The sequence below is a fragment of the Crocodylus siamensis genome, chromosome 1 (genome assembly GCF_052110815.1).
Source record: "Crocodylus siamensis isolate JL-2025a chromosome 1, ASM5211081v1, whole genome shotgun sequence".
NCBI classification, from domain to species: Eukaryota; Metazoa; Chordata; order Crocodylia; family Crocodylidae; genus Crocodylus; species Crocodylus siamensis.
The window spans coordinates 324482068-324504624 of NC_143395.1; the positions used below are offsets into that span (position 1 = coordinate 324482068).

Genomic DNA, 22557 nt, shown 5'->3' on the forward strand with positions numbered 1-22557 from the left:
CCTAGTGCTAAACATTATGGGTAACACCTCTTTTTCTTGCTTAAGGTTGTAAAAGTAGTTGAAAGCAAGAAAAGAAAGTGCCTTAGCTGTTTCTATTAGCAGCCTCTAACACATACGACAAGAAACAAAGCTATATTAAGAGACAACAACCACTACAAACAGTTTAAAATAATCAAATACTTTGTTGCAGTTAGAATTTTATGTCACTGTGGGTAACAGAGGATGTGGTACATGCTATACGGAATGGAACTGAGATGCTGTGCAAGATCATCTCTCCCTTAAATTGAAGTCTGTACTATATAACGATTGATAATTCCCAGTCTATTATACTGTTTCAAGTGGGGCAGAACATTGCATTACTGTTCACACTCACATACCTATACACAGAAAAAAAATGGTTATACCACATTTACTCAAATACAGGACAAGGTTCCCCCCATAATGGTGTGGGGAAAAAAGCCCCTCTTATAATCTTATAATTACAAACAAGGAATCTCACTAAATGCATTGTCTATCATGTGCTCAGCAATAGAAACCAACTATGAAGATGATTAGATTCAGCCAATACTAAGCGTGACTATAAAACGCATGGCCCACATTGGCAAACATGCTGATGGGAACTGTTTTTTTGTGTGAGTGTCCCTTGAAAAACCATGGGCAGTTGCTACTCCAGGAGGGAACGATCACCAGTCCTGGAGATACTGCAATATCAGGCCAGCACTCAGAAAGACTGCAGCAAGCACCAACAACCTTCCCAAAAACGTTGATGAGAATCTACCACAAGCATGGTTAGTGCAACACATCTGAATAAGACTTATGGCAGTGCCCATTAAGTGCGATCCCCCTCACTGCCAACTCTTTTTTAAGTCATGATAAGCCACAACACTGCATATTCAAAATCCCTTTGTCAATCCTTCTCACAGCCTGGTGATGTCCCTTTTATCAGCCTGCTGTGTCCCACCCTCCATGCGCTGTACCTCATCTGCACATATATTTTTGGAGCGTCTCAGGATTTGTGACAAGAGCTCCCAGTTCCAGTTATGAATGGAGGATAATTAACACATCAGGCCTTTGTGAGGGTGTATCTGGAGTAGGCACACATACTGGATACATCTACATGTGAAATTAATGCAGCACATTATTACGCCAGAGTTCATTGCTCCCAGGAGCTGCATTTATACATGTGCCCAGGACCATAGCACGTTGAGTCAGGTTGGAGCAGCCCTGGCTGGCAGAGAGCCCAGGGAGTCAGTTTGCCAGAATGGGGCTGCTCCAACCCAGCTCAGTGTGCTGTGGAGGGGCTGGATGAGGCACAAGGATGCTTCAGTGCAGGGCTAACTGGCAGACAACCCCACACTGAAGCACCCTTATGCCCCAGCTGGCCGAGTCAGTATCTACACATGTGCTGCTGCACAGTAAATAATTCCACCACAGAATAATACTTATATTTACAAGTACTAATCTCTGGTGGCATTTATTAGTGTACTACAGCCTAATAAGCCTGCACATGTAGACAAAGAGACTTTACTGAGGAACTAATATTAGGCAGCTCAGCAGTAAATGTCTCATGTAGACATGACCACTCAGACTACTGAGCTGTGTGGTCACTGTGGAGCATGGGGCTACACTAATCATTGGGGATCCTGGTTTTCTCTGATTTAAAAAGATCCCCAATTTTCAGTTAAAAAAAGTAACCCCAAATTCACATTTTTCCAGGATTAAAGTGAAATGCCATTATATATAGTGGTGTTTCATTCTAATCACATAAAAATGTGAATTTGGGGTTACTTTTTTTAACTGAAAACTGGGGACTTTTTTTTTTTCAATCAGAGAAAACCAGCTAACCCTGCTAAACATATGTGCCAGGCTGTTGACTGGTGGGGCCCAGTGCCATGTGGTAAATCATGAGCCTTTTAGCTTTGCAGTAATACCATGCATAGTTTATACAAGAAACAAAAAGGAGCTAAAGTACTACTCAGAAGTGCATTTATGAAACACCTGTACTAAAACTTGCAGTAGTTTAAAAAAAAGAGAAAAGTAGCATGCATCAATTTTGGATGACCTAAGTCTATAACTACTATATGCAAATTGTTGTGACCATACTTAATTTCAAGGTTATTGTTTTCACATTTGTTCCTCACTTTCACATGCACAGGGAGAACAGGGTCTGACAGAAGAGGGAAGAGACTTCCAGGGAAAACATCTGGGGGGAAGCAGAGGACAAAGGGCCCTCTGATACCCCAGATTTATTGTCCCTGCTATAGCAGTGGAGATGGAGTAGATTCAAGGCAAATCTCCAATAATTAGATTCTATACCTAGAAAATTATAACAAATTTATACATTTTCCTTATATAGAATCTAATTACTGGGGGAGTCAACTTATAATAAGTGTAGTTTTCTATTTCAGTAAATATGGTATTAACGTTTTTAAAAATAGGTAATACATCATTTACTTTTATCTAGCAATATCAGTGATGCTTAAAAGAAAAAAAGACACTATACATTTGCACATACACATACACACAATCCAATCCAGTTATTTGACTCCCACTCAAGTGAAATCCTCGCAAATCCAGTGACTACCATTAAAGAGAGTTACTGTTAGTGGTAGATGACCAAAATTTCTCAAAACCCTTCATGAGAGAAAATGGATTGGACAGCAGAATGTGCCAGTCTTGTGATTGCAAGATCAGCCTGCTTAGCATTTCTTCCTTCAAAAGAATACAAGTCTAGAAGGACCTTTCCCTAGTTTTTTGCTTTAGTTTCTTTGGCATCCAAAACATACAAGACTTGGAAAGTGCCATTTTGACCTGTAAGCATGTTTCAGTCAATTTTTACCCATCAGGTACCTAAAAAAGGAAAGGAATGGAGATTATTTCCTGTTACAGACTCCAGCTTCTTTCCTCAGTAAAGTCAGTCTCAGAAGTGAATGTCGTAAGTGAAAAGATAAGATGGTAAAGATTTTCTCCTCTACTTTTAGCAGACCCTCTAAAAACAAATAGAAGTTCTGACTTTTTTATAATGGGGCCACTATTTTACTGAAACACTGTTACTTGTTATAATAACACCAACCAGTGTCATTCTAAATGGGTGCATCTCTGTAAGCCATTAATGTAGCTCAATAAACTCTGGTGCAGTTTGGGTCAGAGTCAGCTGCTTTTGGGCTGGCAGCAGATTTGAGAGGTCAGCCCCAGGCTCCAGGTGGTGGTGATGAAGGAGCTGGCTGGGGCATGATTGTGCCGAAACTGCAGAGCCATGTGGCTGACCCGCAGAGCCTGCTGCCAGCCTGGGGCTGCTCAAACTGCTGCAGTCCTGGTCATCATCCACACATGCATTTCTATGCAGTATATGACTCCACCATAACATAGTACTATCTTACCGTGCAGCTAATTTCCTGTGCCCTAACACTGGCGCACGTGTAGTTGGTGACATTTCACCATGGAACCAATTAATCAACTATGCAGTAAAGCACACATGTACATGCATCCAATTGAGTCATAATCAGGGATCTGGGTTTTCTGTTTCCTGTGGAAAAACATGGATTTTCTCCTTTAAAGGAGAAAAACACAGATTTTTTCCCCCTTTGAAGAGGGAAACCACAGCTTTCCTCCTTTGCAAACATCTCTCCACAGGCTGGCAGATTTCCAGCCTGCAATCTGCTGCTTGCAAATAGGGTCCAAAACCCTAATCCCTGTCCAGAGGGGAGGGGGTAGGGCCAGAGAATCTGAGACCAGCCAGGGCTAGCTCAGACTTACTTCGCCACCTGCAACCTTTGGGATTTCATAGATTTCATAGATTTCATAGACATTAAGGCTGTAAGGGACCTCGGAAGATCATCAAGTCCAGCCCCCCACCCAAAGGGCAGGAAGTCACCTGGGGTCATAGGATCCCAGCAAGACAAGCATCCAATTTGCTCTTGAAGGTGTACAAAGTAGGTGCTTGAACCACCTGTGATGGCAGACTGTTCCAGACCTTGGGGGCTCAGACAGTAAAGACATTTTTCCTTATGTCCAGCCTGAAATGGACTTGAAGTAGTTTATGACCATTCAACCTCGTCATCCCTTGGGGCAGTCTGGTGAACAAATGTTCCCCCAGATCCTGGTGGTCACCCCTGATAAACTTATAGGTGGCCATCAGATCACCCCTGAGCCTGTGCTTTTCCAGGCTAAAGAGCCCCATGGCTCTCAGCGTGTCATCGTAAGGTCTGTTTTCCTGACCTCTGATCATGTGTGTTGCTCTTCTCTGGACTCTCTCAATCTTCTCCACATCCTTTTTGAATTGTGGAGCCCAAAACTGGATGCAGTACTCCAGCTGCAGCCTCACCAAGACCGAGTACAAGGGGAGAATGACGTCCCAGGATTTGCTTGAGAAGCATCTATGGGTGCAAGCCAGCGTTTTCATCGCTTACTAGCCGCAGCATCACATTGCAGGCTCATGTTCATCTTGTGGTCAATGATACCCCCAAGTCTCTTTCTTCCATAGTGCTAGCCAGCGTAGCACTGCCAAGCCTATAAGGATGCTGTGGCTTTTTCTTCCCAAGATGGAGAACCTTGCATTTTTCAGTGTTAAACACCATCAGGTTCTTGTCCGCCCATTTGCTGAGCCTGTCCAGGTCAGCCTGGGTGACCCTCCTGTCTTCTGGTGTGGATGCTTTGCCCCAAAGTTTGGTGTCATTGGCGAACTTGGCCAGTCTGCTTCTGACTCCAATGTCCACATCATTAATGAAGATGTTGAAAAATATGTGTCCAAGGACAGAGCCTTGGGGGACCCCACTGGTCACAGGGCACCATGGTGAGTGACTGCCATCGATTACTACCCTCTGGGTCTGACCATGGAGCCAATTTTCCAGCCAGTGGATCATGGTGGACCCAAGGCCACAATTGGCCAGTTTTACCAAGAGGTGATCATGGAATACCAGATCGAAGACTTTTTTGAAGTCAAGATATATGATATCAATCTCTTCTCCCTTTTCCAGGTGATAGGTCACCTGGTTGTAGAAGGAAATGAGATTGGTCAAGCAAGACCTACCCACAACAAACCTGTGCTGGCTATCCCTCAGGATGTTGGTATCGGCCAGTCCATTAAGGATGGACTCTGTAATAAACTTTTCTAAGATCTTCTCCAAGATAGAAGTCAGGCTGATTGGCCTATAGTTTGTCAGATCCACTTTTATCCCTTTCCTGAAGGTAGGCACCACATTGGCCTTCTTTCAGTCTTCGGGCACTACATCAGAGTGCCAAGAGTTTGCAAAGGTCCATGCCAGAGGTTGGGTTATGGTGCTCATCAGCTCCTTGAGTACCCTAGGGTGTAGATTGTCAGGGCCAGCTTACTTGAAGGGATAAGTAGGGCCTGGGGGATTGGGGCTGAGTCCTGAAGGCAGGGGCAACTGGAGCTCCCCTCCAGCAGGTCTGGCAGGGGAAAGGGGCTGTGGGTCAGGAATGAGAGGCATTGGCAGCAGCAGCTGGGAAGCACAACAGCATGGGCCAGCACTGCTCAGAGCAATAAAACAGCATCGGGGACAGCTGCAGCTGGACCCATGTCCTGGTGCAGGGGGGGTGCTGGGGCCAGGTGGGAGTGAGTGGAGGGGTGGGTAGGGGCTTTGGGTTAGGAGTAAGATTGGCTGGAAGGGTTGATGAGTCTGTGGCTTGGAAGTGAGGGGCAATGCCATGGACAGAGGCAGGGTACTGGCATGTCAGGGCTCCTCAGTGCCACAAAGCAGTGGGACAGACAGCTGCAGTTGGACACATGTCGGGGTGGGAGGGAAGCTGCTGCTGGGAGGGAGCACATGGGAGGTAGGCAGGGGCTATGGGTCAAGAGTGAGAGGCAGTGGCAGGGCTAGGGGTGCGCTGTGAGGGGCACCAGCATATCAAGGCTGCTCAGTATCACAAAGCAGCAGTGGGGAGAGCTGCAGCTGGATTGGCACCTTGGTAAGTGAAGAGGGCAGGGGGAGCCCTGGTTTTCCATGATAAAAAAAAAAATCATATGCCAAAATTTATAGGTATTCAGAATTAATTTTATTATAATGATTGAGGTACTGGTAGACTTCCAAATTATTTTAAAATTGTAAATATATCAATAAAACATTGTGAGCAGCTGATAACTATGGATATAGTGGTATTTCAGAAACCCCAGATTTTAATTTTTTTTAATCAGATAGCTTTGGATTTGTTTTATCAGAGAATTTGGGGCTTTTTAACTGACAAAACCAGGATCACTGGTTATAATTAAGAACCAAATCCTGAAGTCTGTTACTCAGTTTTCCTCATCTTACACAGGCAAAAGTATTTCTGAAATCAGTGGTTTTTTGCCACAGTAGGGACTCTAGGATGTATCCTTGGCTACTGCTACCTGATTTATCACAATGGAAAACATGAATGTATATGATCGTAAAACGATTTGCTCTCTTATTCTAACCTATTCCTCACTAGTCCTGTTGTACCAACAAGTTTTGGAGGAAAGGAGCAACCACTTTTTTGGCACATCTATTTGTCAAAAAGCATCTTTCTGCAAATGTCAGCACACACACACAGTTTGCTCATACGTTCACTATTTTCACAGCATTTTCAGTTCTTTTAAATAATGAAAACTACACTAACTGCCTTTTACTTATTTGTCTATTATTTCAGAAAACAAAAATTTAGATTTAATTCAATGACTATGTTTTAGAAATATAATAGCATATAATATTGTACCATTGAAATATAGCTGCATTCCTGTCAATATTGTATTCTCCACTAATGCACTGCATTCTGTTGTATGAATATAATCTATTCTGTTGTAAAATTAATGGCTTACTTTCTTCTTTCTTTTTGATTGTAAAACTAATGTCTTACTTTCTTCTGCTGGCAAGTGTTTCTTCACTGTCTTTTGAGAACACCTTCAGCCCTTGATTATCTTTGTTCTGATCAAGAGAACAACTTGGAGACTGTGTAGGCTCTCTCACAGGATGGCCACATACTTTGGTTACCTGCAAAAACAAAAGCCATAAGGAATATGTTAAAACTAGGAATAGGTCAGCATCCTTCCCTTTAGTTTAAGTCGGATTTTACTAACAGTGAAGATGAGGTATATTGCCCATTTTAAAAAGGTCAGCACTGGTTCCATTAGATATGTGGCCAGTCAAAACTAGTAACCATACTGAGCATATTTTGTTGCTGACACTATAAAAATGGAAGAAACAATGGAGTATCCTTTGTTGAACTGAAAGGACATTCACGGAGTGTTCTCGAAAGAGCAGAACTTGCCCCTTTGGAGTTAGTAGCTGCAGTTTTCCAGGCAGATCATCATCCCATGGCTTTTCATTGTAATACGGATCATTAAAACAACTAAGGAAACCTGATGTTGGGCATATTTCTATTTTTCTGTAATCTACCCTAAATAACATTTACAATGTACATCAAGCTTTGTGCTTCCTTTCCAGTTTAATGGGGTAAGTTCAATGCAGTTACCCATAGTAGTGGTGTCCTCTACTATGAAACTATAGTATATATTAACAGCTCAGTGATTGAGACTTACATTGCTGTCCTAGCAAATGTAAGTTTAATGACCCTATTTCAAATCACAGATATTGGTAACATGAAATGATTTATATTATCTGTATCTCTGATAGAAATAGATATAAATTAATATTAACCCATATTTTTTTATTTTTTGTAATATTTGACACTTTATCTTTTGTATTATAGAGGATATCAATTTACTATTATTACTCATTATTTCTACTAGTCAGTGAGTTACAAATCAAGGCACTAATTTTCACAAACCAAACACAAACACAAAAGAGTTCAGATGCTGGTTAAGAGATGTACATTCCAACTGTAAAGCCTGCAGTAAAGCCTGCACAATAAAGGCCCTAAGAGTTCTTCTGGCCTGGTTATTAACTTGTTTCAGGAAAAATAACTACAGAAACGGATAATACAATATTTTTAAGCGCTCATTTCAAAATGGGAAGTTTGTGGTACTATTAATATTAGAGACAAACCCAGCTTTTAGAACTTTCCTTTAAATAAAAAGAGTCCTCTATCACATACTTTTGCCAAAGTAAACACAATTTAAAAACACTACATGAAATTGCTATTTTAGAATTGATTTAATTTCAAAATTCATTAAGAAAAATTCCAACAAGAATAGCCATTGAAACAACAATAATCAACCATGAGAAAATGTTTGTACAGCACCAAGCATACTACTAACATTCAGTGAACAGCAGCAATAATAGAAATAATAATAAAACTGATCATCAATCTTATATCAGTGATGATATAACTCTCATGGCTAAAGGATTAAGATCATTGACCCTCCTGACAGTCACTTACTGACTCAGATGTTGTCTTTGTGAGATTCACTACTTCTGCCTACAACAAGCATAGTGTTTGACAATATCCATAGCTCCTTGTAGCTTTGGTCTCAAGTCTTTGGTGCTGAAGGTCCTTGTTCCAATGTCTGTATGACTATTTGTCTATGATGGTCTTCTAGGTTTGCCTGATAGATCACATGAGAAAAAGCTTAGACCTGCATACTTGTATCTTTCATCTCACTGCAACCAATATATCTTTTTGTAATTGTTCACTGGTAGCTATCATTTAAAACTCATTAACTGTATGTGTGCACTGAATATACATCTGCCTTTCCCCACTAGCCAGTTCCTCTATGTCACTCTGTTCCTTCATTATACTTTGGTACACATGACAAAGTAACAGTGCTATCTTCCCTCTAGTCCTCTATTCTGCATGCAACCAATATGATTTTAAAACCAAAGGGCTTAAATTTCATTCAATTTGATGTAAAAAACTGAATGCACTCTAACAAAAGTTAAACTTTCACACAGATGAATTAGCCTAATTCACTCACCATTAAAGCCAGGAAAAAAATCAGTGTGGGAATTCTAGACTGTAGTTAAAATTTAGGGTCTCCCAATACTATTTACCTGAAGAATTAAAACAGCAATTTAAATGCAAAATGAAGTTATTTGGATTTAGTTTATTTGAAAGCAAAAAGAAATTTCCGAAGGCAAATTCATTAAGGATAAACACCCTTGAGCCTTCACACAATGGAGAGAGAAACTAAAAGCTGAATCCTACTTCACGTTACATACACAAATAGTGGCTACCTGACCACTTAAGTGCCATCTTTGGCACTTACCCATAATTCATGATCTTATTCTACATGCAAATAGATGTGAGAGTGTCTACAAAGCTATTGAGCATACCAATAGCACACACTCTGGTTGGGGAGGAATGGAGCACCCTAAATTCATAAGGCCAGGAAAAGCAACTGGGCAAAAGCAATATGACTAGTAGAGTTAGACACTAAGGGCGCAACCACACATGCAAGCACACGTGCTTGCAGCAGCTCTTATAGAAGTGTTGCAGATTTGAGGCGGGGCATTTTGCCTCAGTGCACATGCTCGGACTTGCTTGTGGAGAAAATTGTGCCACTTGGGGCAAAATAACCCTGTCTGGCTCCTCCCGGATCTGCAGCCAAGGGGAGCTAGAGACCAGAGCCAGCACCTATGCTGTCCCTGGCAGTATAAAAAGCTGCCCTGTCCTGGCCCCAGCAGTACAAAAAGATGTCCTTGCAAGTAGCTCAGGGCTACTGGCTCTCAGGAGCTTCTGGGGCCCAGCCAATTGGTACCTGGGAACACTACCCCTTGTGCCAGCTGGACTGCTGAAGCAGCCCTGAGAGTTCCCTGCCCCCTCTACCCACTGCAGCAGTCTGGCAGTCGGGGCTGCTGCCTGGCTGTGACCTGTAGCTTATCTGCTAGAGCTGAATGAGGCATCTGCCCTTCTGGGCTAGCTGCCAGTGGGCTGTGGCTGCAGAGGTGGCCTTTTTGTGGCACTACTGCCATGTGTGCTCCTGCCCAGCCAGCTGGGCAGCTATCACCCAGAAGATGTTCTGGGTGTGGTGACCTGCTTTGAACTGTCAAAGCATGTCCTCCTGGCCCCATTTGGCCAGGAGGTCAGCCACATCCAGCTGGGTCCAAGGTGCCAGCTCTGAGCAGGCAGGAATTCTGGTGTGTCCTATTGGAAAACTGAAAAATCCCTGATAAAAAAATCCCAAAGTCACTGTGTAAAATACCCCGAAATCCATGTTCCTCCACAATTAAAACAAAAGGCCTCTCTCTCTCTCTCTCTCTCTGTGTGTACACACACACACACAGAGAGAAAGAGAGAGAAAGACAGACAGACAGAGAGAAAGAGAGAGAGAGACAGTGATCAGTTGGGCATGTTTTAATCGATATATGTACAGCAAAATTTTTAAAGGAATTTGGAATACTACCAGTGTCTCTATCATAATAATAAAAAGAATTCTAAATACCTATATGTTTTGCTGCCCCCCAACAGGGGACATATCCCCCGCAACAAGGGCTAAATGGCCCCTGCAGGGGCTACCACCCCCACTGCAGGGCCCACATACCCCACCCCCATTTGCTCCCCCCAAATCCCCGGATTACTGCCCTGCCTGTCCCCATCCCCCACTTTCACCCTACCCCCCGATGGCTGCCCCCTCAGCCTCCAGCACTTAAAAAAAAAGCCTCTACTCACCACAGGAGCAAGGACTGTGGGGGCTCCAGGGCCTCCTAGCAGAGCCCCCCGAGGCAGCACAGGGAAGTGGGGGGCAGCAGGGCCTTGGCTGGGGCTCTTGGTGCCGTCATCTGGCCCCACTGTGTGGAGGGAGGCAGTGACCCAGACGGGCAGCTGTACTGCTGGTGGGGGTTGGGCAGGTTTGGTTTTTTAATTGTGGTTGATGCTGGGGTGGGGGACAGTGATCAGGGGGCTCAGGGGGTTTGGGGGAAATGGGGCTGGATGGGGAATGTGTCGGGAGTCCAGGGGCCAGGTGGGGGGTCAGGTGGGGCAGGGATTGTGGGAGCTGGGGGAGAGACGGGGTGGGGCCAGGTTGGGCAGGGATTGCGGGGTTCAGAGGGGTGGGGCTGAGAGGCAGGCAAGGGTGGGGAGGGTGGAGCAGTGATTGGGTGGCTCAAGGGGCAGGTGGGGAGTGGGGCTGGTCAGGGCAAGGATCTGGAGGGCTGGGGGACAGGCAGGGGGTGGGGACACGTGAGGCAGGGATCGGGGAGTTTGGGGGCAAGCAGGGGATGCGTCCAGGTGTGGCAGGGATTGGAGGGGCTGGAGGAGCAGGCGGGACTGGTGGGAGCCCTCCCATGGTACTCTCCCCCCTCCTCCAGCCCCCCAACCCCAGTACTGGAGCCCTGGTCCAGCTCCCTGCTGCTGGCATGCTGCCTACCCTGCACAGGCACATAGCGTGCTTCAGCACCTGGGCAACGGCCTGCCATAAAGATGTTCTGGCAGCCAGAGGAGGACCCAGCTTCCAGCTGCTCTGCTTTTTTTCATTCTGTTTTTTTTTGCCCCTGCACTGCAAACTTGCAGTGTGGGGAACCTTTTCCCATTCCAGCATGTGCCTCTTGCAGTGTCTGAAAGGGGTTTCAGATGATGCAAGAGGCACATACAGGTTTGTTTGGATGTGCCCAAGGAGGAGAACAAAAATGGTCCTCCCATATTTTTGCCCAAGAGCCCATTGATTAGGGCAGTCACCCAGGATATGGGATGGCCAGGTTCTATAAGAACTCACTCAGAAATAGTTCAAATTTGCATCTCTCCTATTGCCTAAAAACAGCGTTCTGATTACAGATTAGGTATTATGGTTTCCTCCTCTAGCTCTCCCTCTTCTTCAAACTGCCCCCCAGGCAGCCAAGAGAGGGAAATATGTGGTGGGGTCAGAAGAAAAATAATATATTAGAAAATATGCAACTCAGTAGCATGGCTGCTGCTATGCTTCTTTCCCTGTAGCACCAGCCTTTTGTTCTACTGAGGCAAAAATCTCTTCACTTATCTTAATCCGTTTTTATTCAATTGATATTAAATGCCAGATATTGTAGCTCAAAAGGAAAGATGGATAATATTTAACCTGTGGGCTAGTACTTACAGCAATGAGCTGATAGTTCAAAGACATGTTGGTTCAAGGACCTTTTGCACAGGCCTACAGGCTAGGTTTCCTCTTCTTTGGGAATGTGCCCTGACCATAATGCTTTTGAGGGCTAAACATAGAATCACAGAAAGTTAGGGTTGGAAGGGAACTCTGGAGGTCATCTAGTCCAACCTCCTGCTCAAAGCAGGACCACCCCCAACCAGATCATCCCAGTCAAGGCTTTGTCTAGCCGGGTTTTGAAAACCTCCAAGGATGGAGCTTCCACCACCACTCTGAGTAACCTGTTCCAGTGTTTTACTACCCAGTAAGAAAACTCTTCCTAATATCTAACTTTTTCATTGCTGCAACTTGAGACCATTGCTCCTTGTTGTGTCATCTGTCACCACTAAAAGCTCCACCCTTTTTCAACACCCCCTTCAGGTAGTTGAATGCTGCTATTAAGTGCCCTTTCAGTCTCCCCTTCTCTAAACTAAATAAGACCAGTTCCCTCAGTCTTTCCTCATAAGCAGGGATCCTGGTTTTCTCTCATTAAAAATCCCCAATTTTTGGTTTAAAAAGTGTAACCCCAAATCCACATTTTCCTGATTAAAATGATAGGCTACTATATATTAGTTTGCAGATGACACCAACATATATACGTGGTGTTTCATTTTAATCATGGAAAAATGTGGATTTCTGGGGGGGGGGGGGCAGGGAGGAAGGCAGGGGTTAAACCAAAAATCGGAGATTTTTTTATCAGAGAAAAAAAGGATCCCTGCTCGTAAGTCATGTCCCCCAGCCACCTCACCATTTTTGTCACCCTCTGTTTGTCTCTCTCCACTTTGTCCATACCCTTTCTGTAGTGGGGGGCCCAAAACTGAACACAGTACTACAAATTTGGCCTCACCAATGCTGAATACAGGGAGATAATAACTTCCTTTGACCTACTAGCAACACACCTACCAATGCAACCCGGTATGCCATTAGCCTTCTTGGCAACAAGGGCACACTCCTGGTTCATATTCAACTTATGGTCCATAGTAAACCCCAGGTCCTTTTATGCAGAGCTGCTGCCCAGCCAGTCATCCCCCAGCCTGTACTGGTGCATGGGATTGTTCTGGCCTAAGTGTAGGACTATGTACTTGTCCTTGTTGAACCTCATGAGATTCCTTTTCACCCAATCCTCCAATTTGGCTAGGTCACTCTGAATCCTAGCCCAACCCTCCAGTGTATATACTACTCCCCCCAGCTTGGTGTCATCTGCAAACTTGCTGAGGCTATGCTCTATGACATCTTCCAGGTTGTTGATGAAGACATTAAACAAAACCAGCCCCAGAACTGACCCCTGGGGTACTCCACTTGATACCAGCTGCCAATGAGACATAAAGCCATTGATTACTACTCTCTGAGCCTGATTCTCCAGCCAGTATTTTTATTCATCTTACAATCCATTCATTCACCCCATATTTCCTCAGCTTGCCTGCAAAACTGTTGTGAGACCATATCAAAAGCCTTGCTAAAAATCAAGGCACACCACATCTACCAGTTTCCCTGCATCCACAGAGCCAGTTATCTCATCATAGAAGGCAATCAGGTTGATCAGGCATGACTTGCCCCTGGTGAATCCATGCTGACTGCTCCTAATCACCAGGGATCATGGTTTTCTCTGACTCTTAAAAATCTCCAATTTTCAGTAAAAAAAAAAAAAAAAGGAACCCCAAATCCACTTTCTCTGTGATTTAACTGAAACACCACTAATATATAGATACATGTATAGTGGTGTTTCATTTTAAACTTGGAAAAATGTGGATTTGGGGTTCCTTTTTTTGTAACTGAAAATTGGGGATTTTTTTAAATGGGAGAAAACCAGGTTCCCAGCTAATCACCTTCTTCTCCTCCAAGTGCTTAGAAATGGATTCCTTGAGCATCTGCCTCATGATTTTTCCAGGGACTGAGGTGAGGCTGACTGGTCTGTACTTCCATGGATCCTCCTTTTTTCCCTTTCTTAACTATGGGCACTATACGTTTGCCCTTTTCCAATCATCTGGGACCTCTCCTGATCCCCATGAGTTTTCAAAGATGATGGCCAGTGGTTCTGCAATCACATTAGCCAACTCCGTCAGCACCCTTGGGTGCATCCTATTTGGCCCCATGAATTTGTACACATCCAGCTTTTCTAAATAGTCCCTAACCCGTTCTTTCACCACTCCCCAAACAATGCTGCCTGTTGCAGTAGTCTAGAAGATGACCTCACCTGTGAAGACTGAGGCAAAAAAGGCACTGGGCACTTCAGCCTCTTCTACATCCTCAGTCACAAAACATAATTTCATAGTTTCATAGTTTGTAGGGTCAGAAGAGACATGAGCAGATCATCAAGACTAACCCCCTGCCATGGCAGGAAAGAGTACTGGACAAATGACCCCACCAAAGTATACATCTAGCCTCCTCTTAAAGACCCCCAGGGTAGGAGCCAGCATGACTTTGTTTGGAAGTTGGTTCCAGATCCTAGCCGCCCTGACAGTGAAGTAAGTGCCTCCTGATCTCTAGTCTGAATTTACCGTCTGCCAGCTTGTGACCATTATTTCTAGTCACTCCTAGTAGTGCTCGGGAGAACAGGGACTCCCCCAGTGCCTGCTGGTCCCCTCTGACTAGTTTGTAAATGTCCACTAGATCCCATTTACAAACTGGTCAGTACCATTTACAAACTTCTCTTGTGGAGGCTGAACAGGTTCAGGTCCCGTAGCCTCTCCTCGTAGGGCCTGCCCTGTTGTCCCCTGATCATACGAGTGGCCCTCCTCTGGACCCTCTCCATGTTGCCCACATCCCTCCTGAAGTGCAGTGCCCAGAACTGGACGCAGTACTCCAACTGCAGCCTGACCAGTGTTGCATAGAGGGGGAGGATCACCTCCTTGGACCTGCTCGAGATGCATCTGTGGATGCATGACAAGGTGTGACTGTCGTTCCAGACTGCATCCCCACACTGTTCATTTTGACATCAACAATGATGCCAAGATCCTTTTCTGCCTCTGCACTGTAGAGAAGGGAGTTCCCCAGCCTGCAGGTATGTTGCTGATTCTTCGTCCCCAGGCGCATCACCTTGCACTTGTCAGTGTTGAATCCCATCCTAGTCTCATCCACCCACCCTGTAACCCATCTAGGTCCAATTGCAGCCTATTCTTCCCATCAAGCATGCCCACATCCCCCCCTATCTTAGGAGGGTCCTCCTCATTTCAGTTTCAGGACTTACGCTTAGACATGCATGTATGGAGTCACATACCTGCTTGGCCAGAGTGTATCCAATACATATGCTCATTAGCTGCATGGATGCTTGTCAGTCCACACTGAACTCACACACTACAAGTTACATTCACATAGCTGAACAATTCTACTTGGGTGCAGAAAATAAAATAAAGTAAAATAGGATTTTGTCCTAAAACCATAATTCTGAAAGAGAGGTGCTGAAACTGTTAAGGATTTAAGAGATTACCTTTTTAGTGATATTATTCAACTATAACATATTTTCTACATTGTTTAGATGTATCTGAAAAAGTGTTTCTGAGAATAACACTAACATTTTTAAAGTTTCAAATAAGTGGGTACTCTGGCAAATATTGTATTTTGTCTTGTTCTGAAAAAAGGTAGCTTGAGGTATTCATGGGAAATGATTATGCAGGAATCTGAAAGGCTTCTCAGCAGAACGTAACATTAAAAAACGAAGGGAAAATATCCAGGACAGAATTAAAATTTTCAATAAATTGGAAGAGGGTAGGCAATACGTCTTGCATAAAAATTCTGAACAGACAAGACTAAACTACTTAATAATATGTTAATTTGTTTTGTTTGAATTTGCTTTAACAAATACTGCCCTGTATTTACAGATAGAAAGAATATAAAAAATTATTAGAACCCTGATTTTCAGTTTAGACAACCTTGTTTTCCTTATATTTTGTATGTTATTAGTATCCACAAGTTGTATGTAATGGTATGATTATTGAGTTAATTAAAATGTTTTGCAATAACTAGGCAGTTAAATTGCAATTAGCACCACACATGAACTTTATGGTAGTTTAATTCAGCTTGGTGCAAAACAGTAGAATTAAACTTACGTAAAAATGATGGAAGATTGAAGCATAGCAAACCTTCAAATTGACATTGGGATGTCACATAAATAGATTTGCAATTCTGCATAAAAAAATAGTGGGAATTCTCCCTCTAATTACACCTGTCCTATTGAGGAATTGTATTCAAAATTTGGCATTGTGCTATAAAAATCTTCTCTTTTTCTTTTTTCTTGTTTTTTACCATAACCATAACATTATTGTTCAAATTAACCTTAAACTTTGTCCCAATATAAAATGTGATGATTTTGCTTGGATTTTTTTAAAGACTCTTACATAAGTGAAATAGCCTTTTTAAGAAAATGAAAGGAATGAAATAAATTCTGTATGATGAAATAAAATAAAATGCAAGCACAAGACTTTTCTAGTAAATGTAGATAAAAAGGCAAAAGGAATTTGACTGAAGGAATGGAACAATTACTAAGCAAATATAGTAGTTACATTAAAAAAAATAAAAATCAGAAGGAATTCTGACTGAAAATAGAGGTGCTATATAGTCTGGTTAGAACAGGCAACTATCATGCTTGTCTTCATGTAGGGAAGGATATGAAGAGAGAATAAGAAAATAATGACAGACAGAAAAAGAAAGGTCCTTTTCTTATTGTCTCCCTTTAAGCTTTGGAAAAGATGCGCTGTGGTGGTAGCCAGGAAATCATTGGTTTGGTGTATTTACCTAAATAACAGGGTAAATTGAGCTCCATGCTGTTGTGGCTAGGCTTCTTCAAGCTAAACTATTTACAGCAAGTTTGGTTATTTCCACACTACACTGAAGTCTAAAATACGTTTTGCGGTATCTGTTCTACTGATATGTTTTATTTTTTCAGTACGGTTCACAACTTCTAATATTGTTCAAGGCCTACTATCCTTATGCTATGAAGTAGGATTTTTTTTTTCATTTTATAAATAAGATAGTTCAGAGACAGCACAATGTCATTTTAGGCAGAACTCGGAAAAGAGCTCAGGTATCACAAAAGGCAGAATCAAACTAGATCCACACTGGTATACTGCCTTTCAGAATGAAAATGCCAAATCTATGGGCTTGGCCATGCTTTCTATATCTAGTCTTTGCACCCTTAAACTGCTCTGCCAGAAACAGGTTTTGTAAGAATCCTGAAGCTTAATGTTCTATTTCAGGCCTTGGTGTCATCTGCCTGTTAATTTGCGAGGCTCTCTCCAGTCTGCAAGTGGGCTTAATAAGTCTGTGATCTGCCTAGTTTACTTGTACTGCTAGACACCCTGGTACTGTGTGTGCTACAGTGCCCTACATCCACCTCCATGGCTTCTGTCCCTCCCTAGTCTAACCTGAACCAGCCCTGGCAGGGCTTCTGCCTCTAGCTAAGTACAAACAATCAAAAAGCCTAAGGCTAAATCAATTGAAACTTCATGGGTTAGTCTAAACTGTGTAGATTGAAATGATAAACAAGTAAACAAAAATTGACTTTTGTTTCCAGAAATACAGCCATATGCCTAAAGTGGCCCAGGCCAGAAGCTGGGGGCTACTAAAGCATGCCCCCTGTTCTGCTGGAGCAGACAGCTTAGACCAAGGCTAGCCCACCTACTCTGCAAGGGAGGATTTCCAGGGTAGGTGTAAAGCATACAGGGATGCTGGGGAGGGCTCTGAGTTAACTTGAATCTGAAGGAGATCTGGGACAGAAGTTCAATAAATGGATTTAACCTAAATCAGTTGTCTGATACTACATCCATCTAGGTTTATTTTAAACCAGTTTTGGCCATTTTGAAAGCAGTTTGGGTGTACTGAACTTCTGGGACATATCCAGACAAGCCTGAACATGCTTCTTGCAATGTCTCAAACCCCTCTGAGATGCTGCAAGAAGCACATACAGGAACAAGAAAATGTTCCCCACACTGCAACTTTACAAAGGCAGTGGCAAAATTAGACCCCTGGATATCCAGGGGTCAAAAATCTGCACAGAAAAATAGCAAGGCAGAGCATGGTCCCTGAGGCAACTGGAGGCTGGGTCCTCCAGAGACGCTCTGGCTACCAAAGCATTTCTATGGTTAGCCCTCACCCTGGTGCTGAAGCACACTGTCTGCCCATACAAGGCGAGCAGTGTGCCAGCAGCAGGGAGCTGGACTCAGGCTCCACTTCCAGTAAGTAAGGGTTGGGGGGGGCTGGAGGAGGGGGGAGAGGACCACAGGATGGACCCCCACCAGCCCCACCCACTCCCCAGCCTCCCTGTTTCCTCCCCACCAGGCCCCACCCACAGCCTGCCCCTTAAGCCCCCCTGAGCCCTTCTCCACCTGGCCCCATCCCCCCAAGCCTCCCTGATCGCTTCCCTGCCTGACCCCATCCCCCACCTGCCCCCTGAGCCCCCCATCCCTTCCCCACCCAGGCCCATCCCCTCCACCCCCCTGATCCCTTCCCTGCCCAGCCCCTGTCTGCCCCCTAAGCCCCCCAATCTCTGGCATGTCTAGCCCCATCTCCCTATCTCCCTGATCCCTTCTCTGCCTGGCCCCATCCCTCCAAATCCCCCCGAGTCCCCTGATCCTGGCCCCCCCACCCCAGCATCACGGGAGAAAGAAACACCCAACTCCCCCAGCACTTACCAGCAGTTCGACCTGCCATCTGGGTCATTGGGCCCCACCCTCACAGTGCGGAGCAGGGTAACAGCCCCAGGCTGGGCCCTGCTGCCCTGTGCTGCCCAAGGGGATAGAGATACTGATAGTCTTCCAAATTGCTTTAATTGATATAGATATATCAATAAAACTTGCCCAACTGATCACTGTCTCTCACTCTCTCTCTCCCTCTATATATATATATAATGGTCTTTTGTTTTAATCATGGAGGGACATGGATTTTGGGGGGACAGTGACTTCAGGATTTTTTTTATCAGGGATTTTTCAGTTTTCCAATAGGGAACACCAAAATTCCTGCTAGGGAGACCAGTGGCAGGACCCTGCCTGCTCAGAGCTGGCACCTTGGATCCAGCTGGCTGTGGCTGACCTTCTGGACAAATAGGGCCAGGAGAATATGCTTTGGCAATTCAAAGCAGGCCACCACACCCAGAACATCTTCTGGGTGATAGCTGCTTAGATGCCCGAGCAGAGGCACACATAGCAGTATTGCCACACAAAGGCCAATTCTGCAGCCACAACCCACTGCCAGCTGGCCCAGAGGAGCAGACGCCTCATCCAGGTCTGGCAGGTGCACAGCAGGTCACAGCCAGGCAGCAGCCCCTACTGCCAGACTGCTGCAGTGGGTAGAGGGGGCAGGGAACTCTCAGGGCTGCTTCAGCAGTCCAGCTGGCACAAGGGGTAGTGTTCCCAGGTACCAGATGGCTGGGCCCCAGAAGCTCCTGAGAGCCAGTGGCCCTGAGCTACTTGCCAGGGCAGCTTTTTGTACTGCTGGGGCCAGGACAGGGCAGCTTTTTATACTGCCAGGGACAGCACAGGTGCTGGCCCCAGGCTCTAGCTCCCCCTGGGTGCATATCTGGGAGGATCCAGGCAGGGTTATTTTGCCCCAAGTGGCACAATTTTCTCCACAAGCAAGTGCATGTCCGAGCACATACGCTGAGGCAAAAAGCCCTGGCTCAAATTTGCACTGCTTCTATTATACACCATCTGTATAGACTGGGTACTTCAGCGGGGCTTTTTGTTGCTTTGGTATCTAACAACTGATTTGAGCAGGGATTAGATAAAAGTGCCAAAAAAACCCCATTAAAGTTCCTGATCTATACAGATGTTAGGAATTAATGCAATACTTCTTTGCATGTGCTGGGCTCAGCACTGGACTATGCTGAGTTTAAAGTAATGCACCATTTGTTTGGGTTTTTCCATGTCTGCAAGCAGCTATAGTGGCCACAACTAAAAAATTTGGTTAAAACAAAACAGCTCAAATGCAAATCCCACTTTGGATCTCCAACTGCTGCAAAAACCCTATCCCCAGTCTGTTGTCTGACTCCTACCCTTCAGGGTACCTTCCTGGGCTTCCAGTTCTCTCTTTTGCAGCTTGAACTGGCAGAGGCTCCAGCTGTAAAAAAACAACTACCATCACTTAATCCCAAAACACATATCCAGGGACAATATAAACCTCATTCTTCATGTAGTTTCTTTAATGAGCACAGAGCCCATGCAGGTGTGTGAATAAATGACAGAAAGGTAAACAATGTACACACATCATTACTTCACTCCATTGGTCATTTTCAGATGGTCCTATATTGCAGCATTCCTCAGCAGTCAAGCAACATAAGTTCTTGCACATCTTTATTTTCCAGACTGTTGAAAATATGACTCCTGATACAAGATTTGTTTCTCTTTTTATCTTCCAGTGATTTTGAATTGGACTAGCGCTGAGGGATACAATATATGGTATAACTCTGTTTGGTTCCAGATACCTGACTTTTATTCTTTATGTTAAGCCACAAGAGGGAGCACCACCATTTGCAATAATGCTTGCAATCACTCATCATGTTTTATAGTAGTCATTTGACATTAAACTTCTGTTTAGAACTCCAATTTGTTGCTGAACAATGTATCATAGGGCATATCTGTGCACCAAACTCAGGGTTAGGTGTCAGTGCCTCCAGACATACTGCATGCCTTCTAAACTGGAAGAAGTGTAACTGCTTTCACCCAGTGCTTCAAGCTGGCTAATAAACATTGTTAAATCACAAGGTCAATTAACAAACACTCGTGCTAAGTAGGCGGCTTGTGACAGTGTATAAACTTGTTTACACTGCCCCCCCAACTTCCCTTTAAAGCACTGCAGATTGTATGTAGACATTTCTTCCATTTATATGCTTGTCCAATATGTGACTGTAAAAGGCAGACACTTTGGCTGGAGAAAAAAAAGTTTAGGTCCATAATATGGTAACAAAAATTTGTTGAAAATGTGTTGGCTTTCTCTTGGAAGAGGGAAGGGGAAAAGAGAATGATTCTGTCACTCAAAGAAGCAAATGCAACAGCATAACATTAATGTTAAAAGCAGAGTGAACACCCGGGAAAAAACACAATCTTTTTCATTTCTTTCTCTGTTTTCTTTGGTCTACACACTTGACTAGTTGTTTCCTTTTTTCCATTATTTTCTTATAGAAGCAATCCAAATCATAGTGTCCAGATTTTATGAGAGAAGTCCCAGAAGACTGGGGAAGTGAAAACATAGGTCTAGCTTCAGATTGGTAACCTAAGTCTCTAAACAGGATTTAGGCAGAATTTAGGTAGTAAGAGCATAAGCACACAAACAAGGTGAGGCAGGGGGTTGGGCTCTAGAGCACCTTGTCATGTTTAGTTTTGCCTTTTATTCTGGAAATTCACAACTATTAAAATGAAACACTACTATATGTAGATCTGTATGTAGTGGTGTTTCATTTTAATCATGGAAAAATGTGGATTTGGCATTCCTTTTTTTAAAATGAAAATTGGGGATTTTTTTAAATCAGAGAAAACCAGGATCCCTGCTATAATACTGTGCAGTAATGTATTAGCACTGTGATGCACTACTGCGTAGTATTTTTTGGCTGCTGCACAGTCAGCTTTTCATGTAGACACACCCAGTCAGAATTATTCTATTCTACTTGGTACCACTGAGGTCTCAGCTTAAATACTATGTTCAGTCTTGGACACCACTCTTTAAGGATGTATACAAATTGGAGATCCTAGAAGACAGCAACAGAACAATCAGAGGTTTCCTCTGAATTTTTGAGGAATGAAGGAGGAAATTGTTTTGCTTTATTTATTAAAGAGAATGATTAGGAGGGTAGAAACACCACTTTCCCAATATATGAAGCTATTGTAATGAGGACAGTGATCAATTCTTGATGCCCACTGTGGGATGGACAAGAAAAAAATCAGTTTACTTTGGAGGAAAAAAATAATTTAGATTAGACATTAGGAAAGGCTTTGTAGATGTAAGAAGAGGCAAGCATTAGAAGAGGCTATGTAAGGAGGTTCTGGACTACCTAGCATTGGAGAATGTTTAGAACAAATTAGGTGAATTTCTATAATAGATTATCTAGGTAGCCTTATCCTGCCTCTGAGGTATGGGACAGACTAGATGATCTCTTGGAGTACTTTCTAGCCCTAAATGCTTTTAATATCTTTCACATTTTTACAGTAATATGCTGGACTTCATTTCTACAAGAAAAATAACAGTTGACTGCATGGTTACATGAAAGTTTTAACCATAAAGACTCACTATAACTGTGAACTGAAAAATCTGGGTACCCAGCACTGACAGAATTTTGTACTTACTGGTCGTGTAAACTGAAAATACTCTGCAATACAGGCACACATCTAAATGTGCATATCCATACTGCACAGTAAATATGGCAACCTATGCTGCCTTGGCCTAAATTTCAAAGCTGTATCACACAGGTATCAAATTTATACCCAATTAGTTACTGCACAGTAATGCACATGTAGATGCCTTACTGTGCAGTAACGTTGTAACTTTAGACCCAAGTAAGTCCACGCACAGAGTTAATGCATCTTAATGCCTGCATGTGTAGATACCAGCCTATTCCCACTTATTGTGCAGTAATTTACTGGACAGTAAAT

The 22557-nt window shown here is 43.7% G+C and overlaps 1 protein-coding gene across 1 annotated transcript in view; it reads right to left on the reverse strand.

Annotated features, from left to right (window-relative positions):
* GPC5 (glypican 5) overlaps positions 1-22557 on the reverse strand; it is a 1214889-nt gene that overhangs the window by 904603 nt on the left and 287729 nt on the right. The window contains exon 7 of the mRNA XM_090023649.1: positions 6835-6968. Within this exon, the coding sequence (XP_089879775.1) occupies positions 6835-6968 (134 nt within the window). The remainder of the gene's footprint in view (positions 1-6834; positions 6969-22557) is intronic.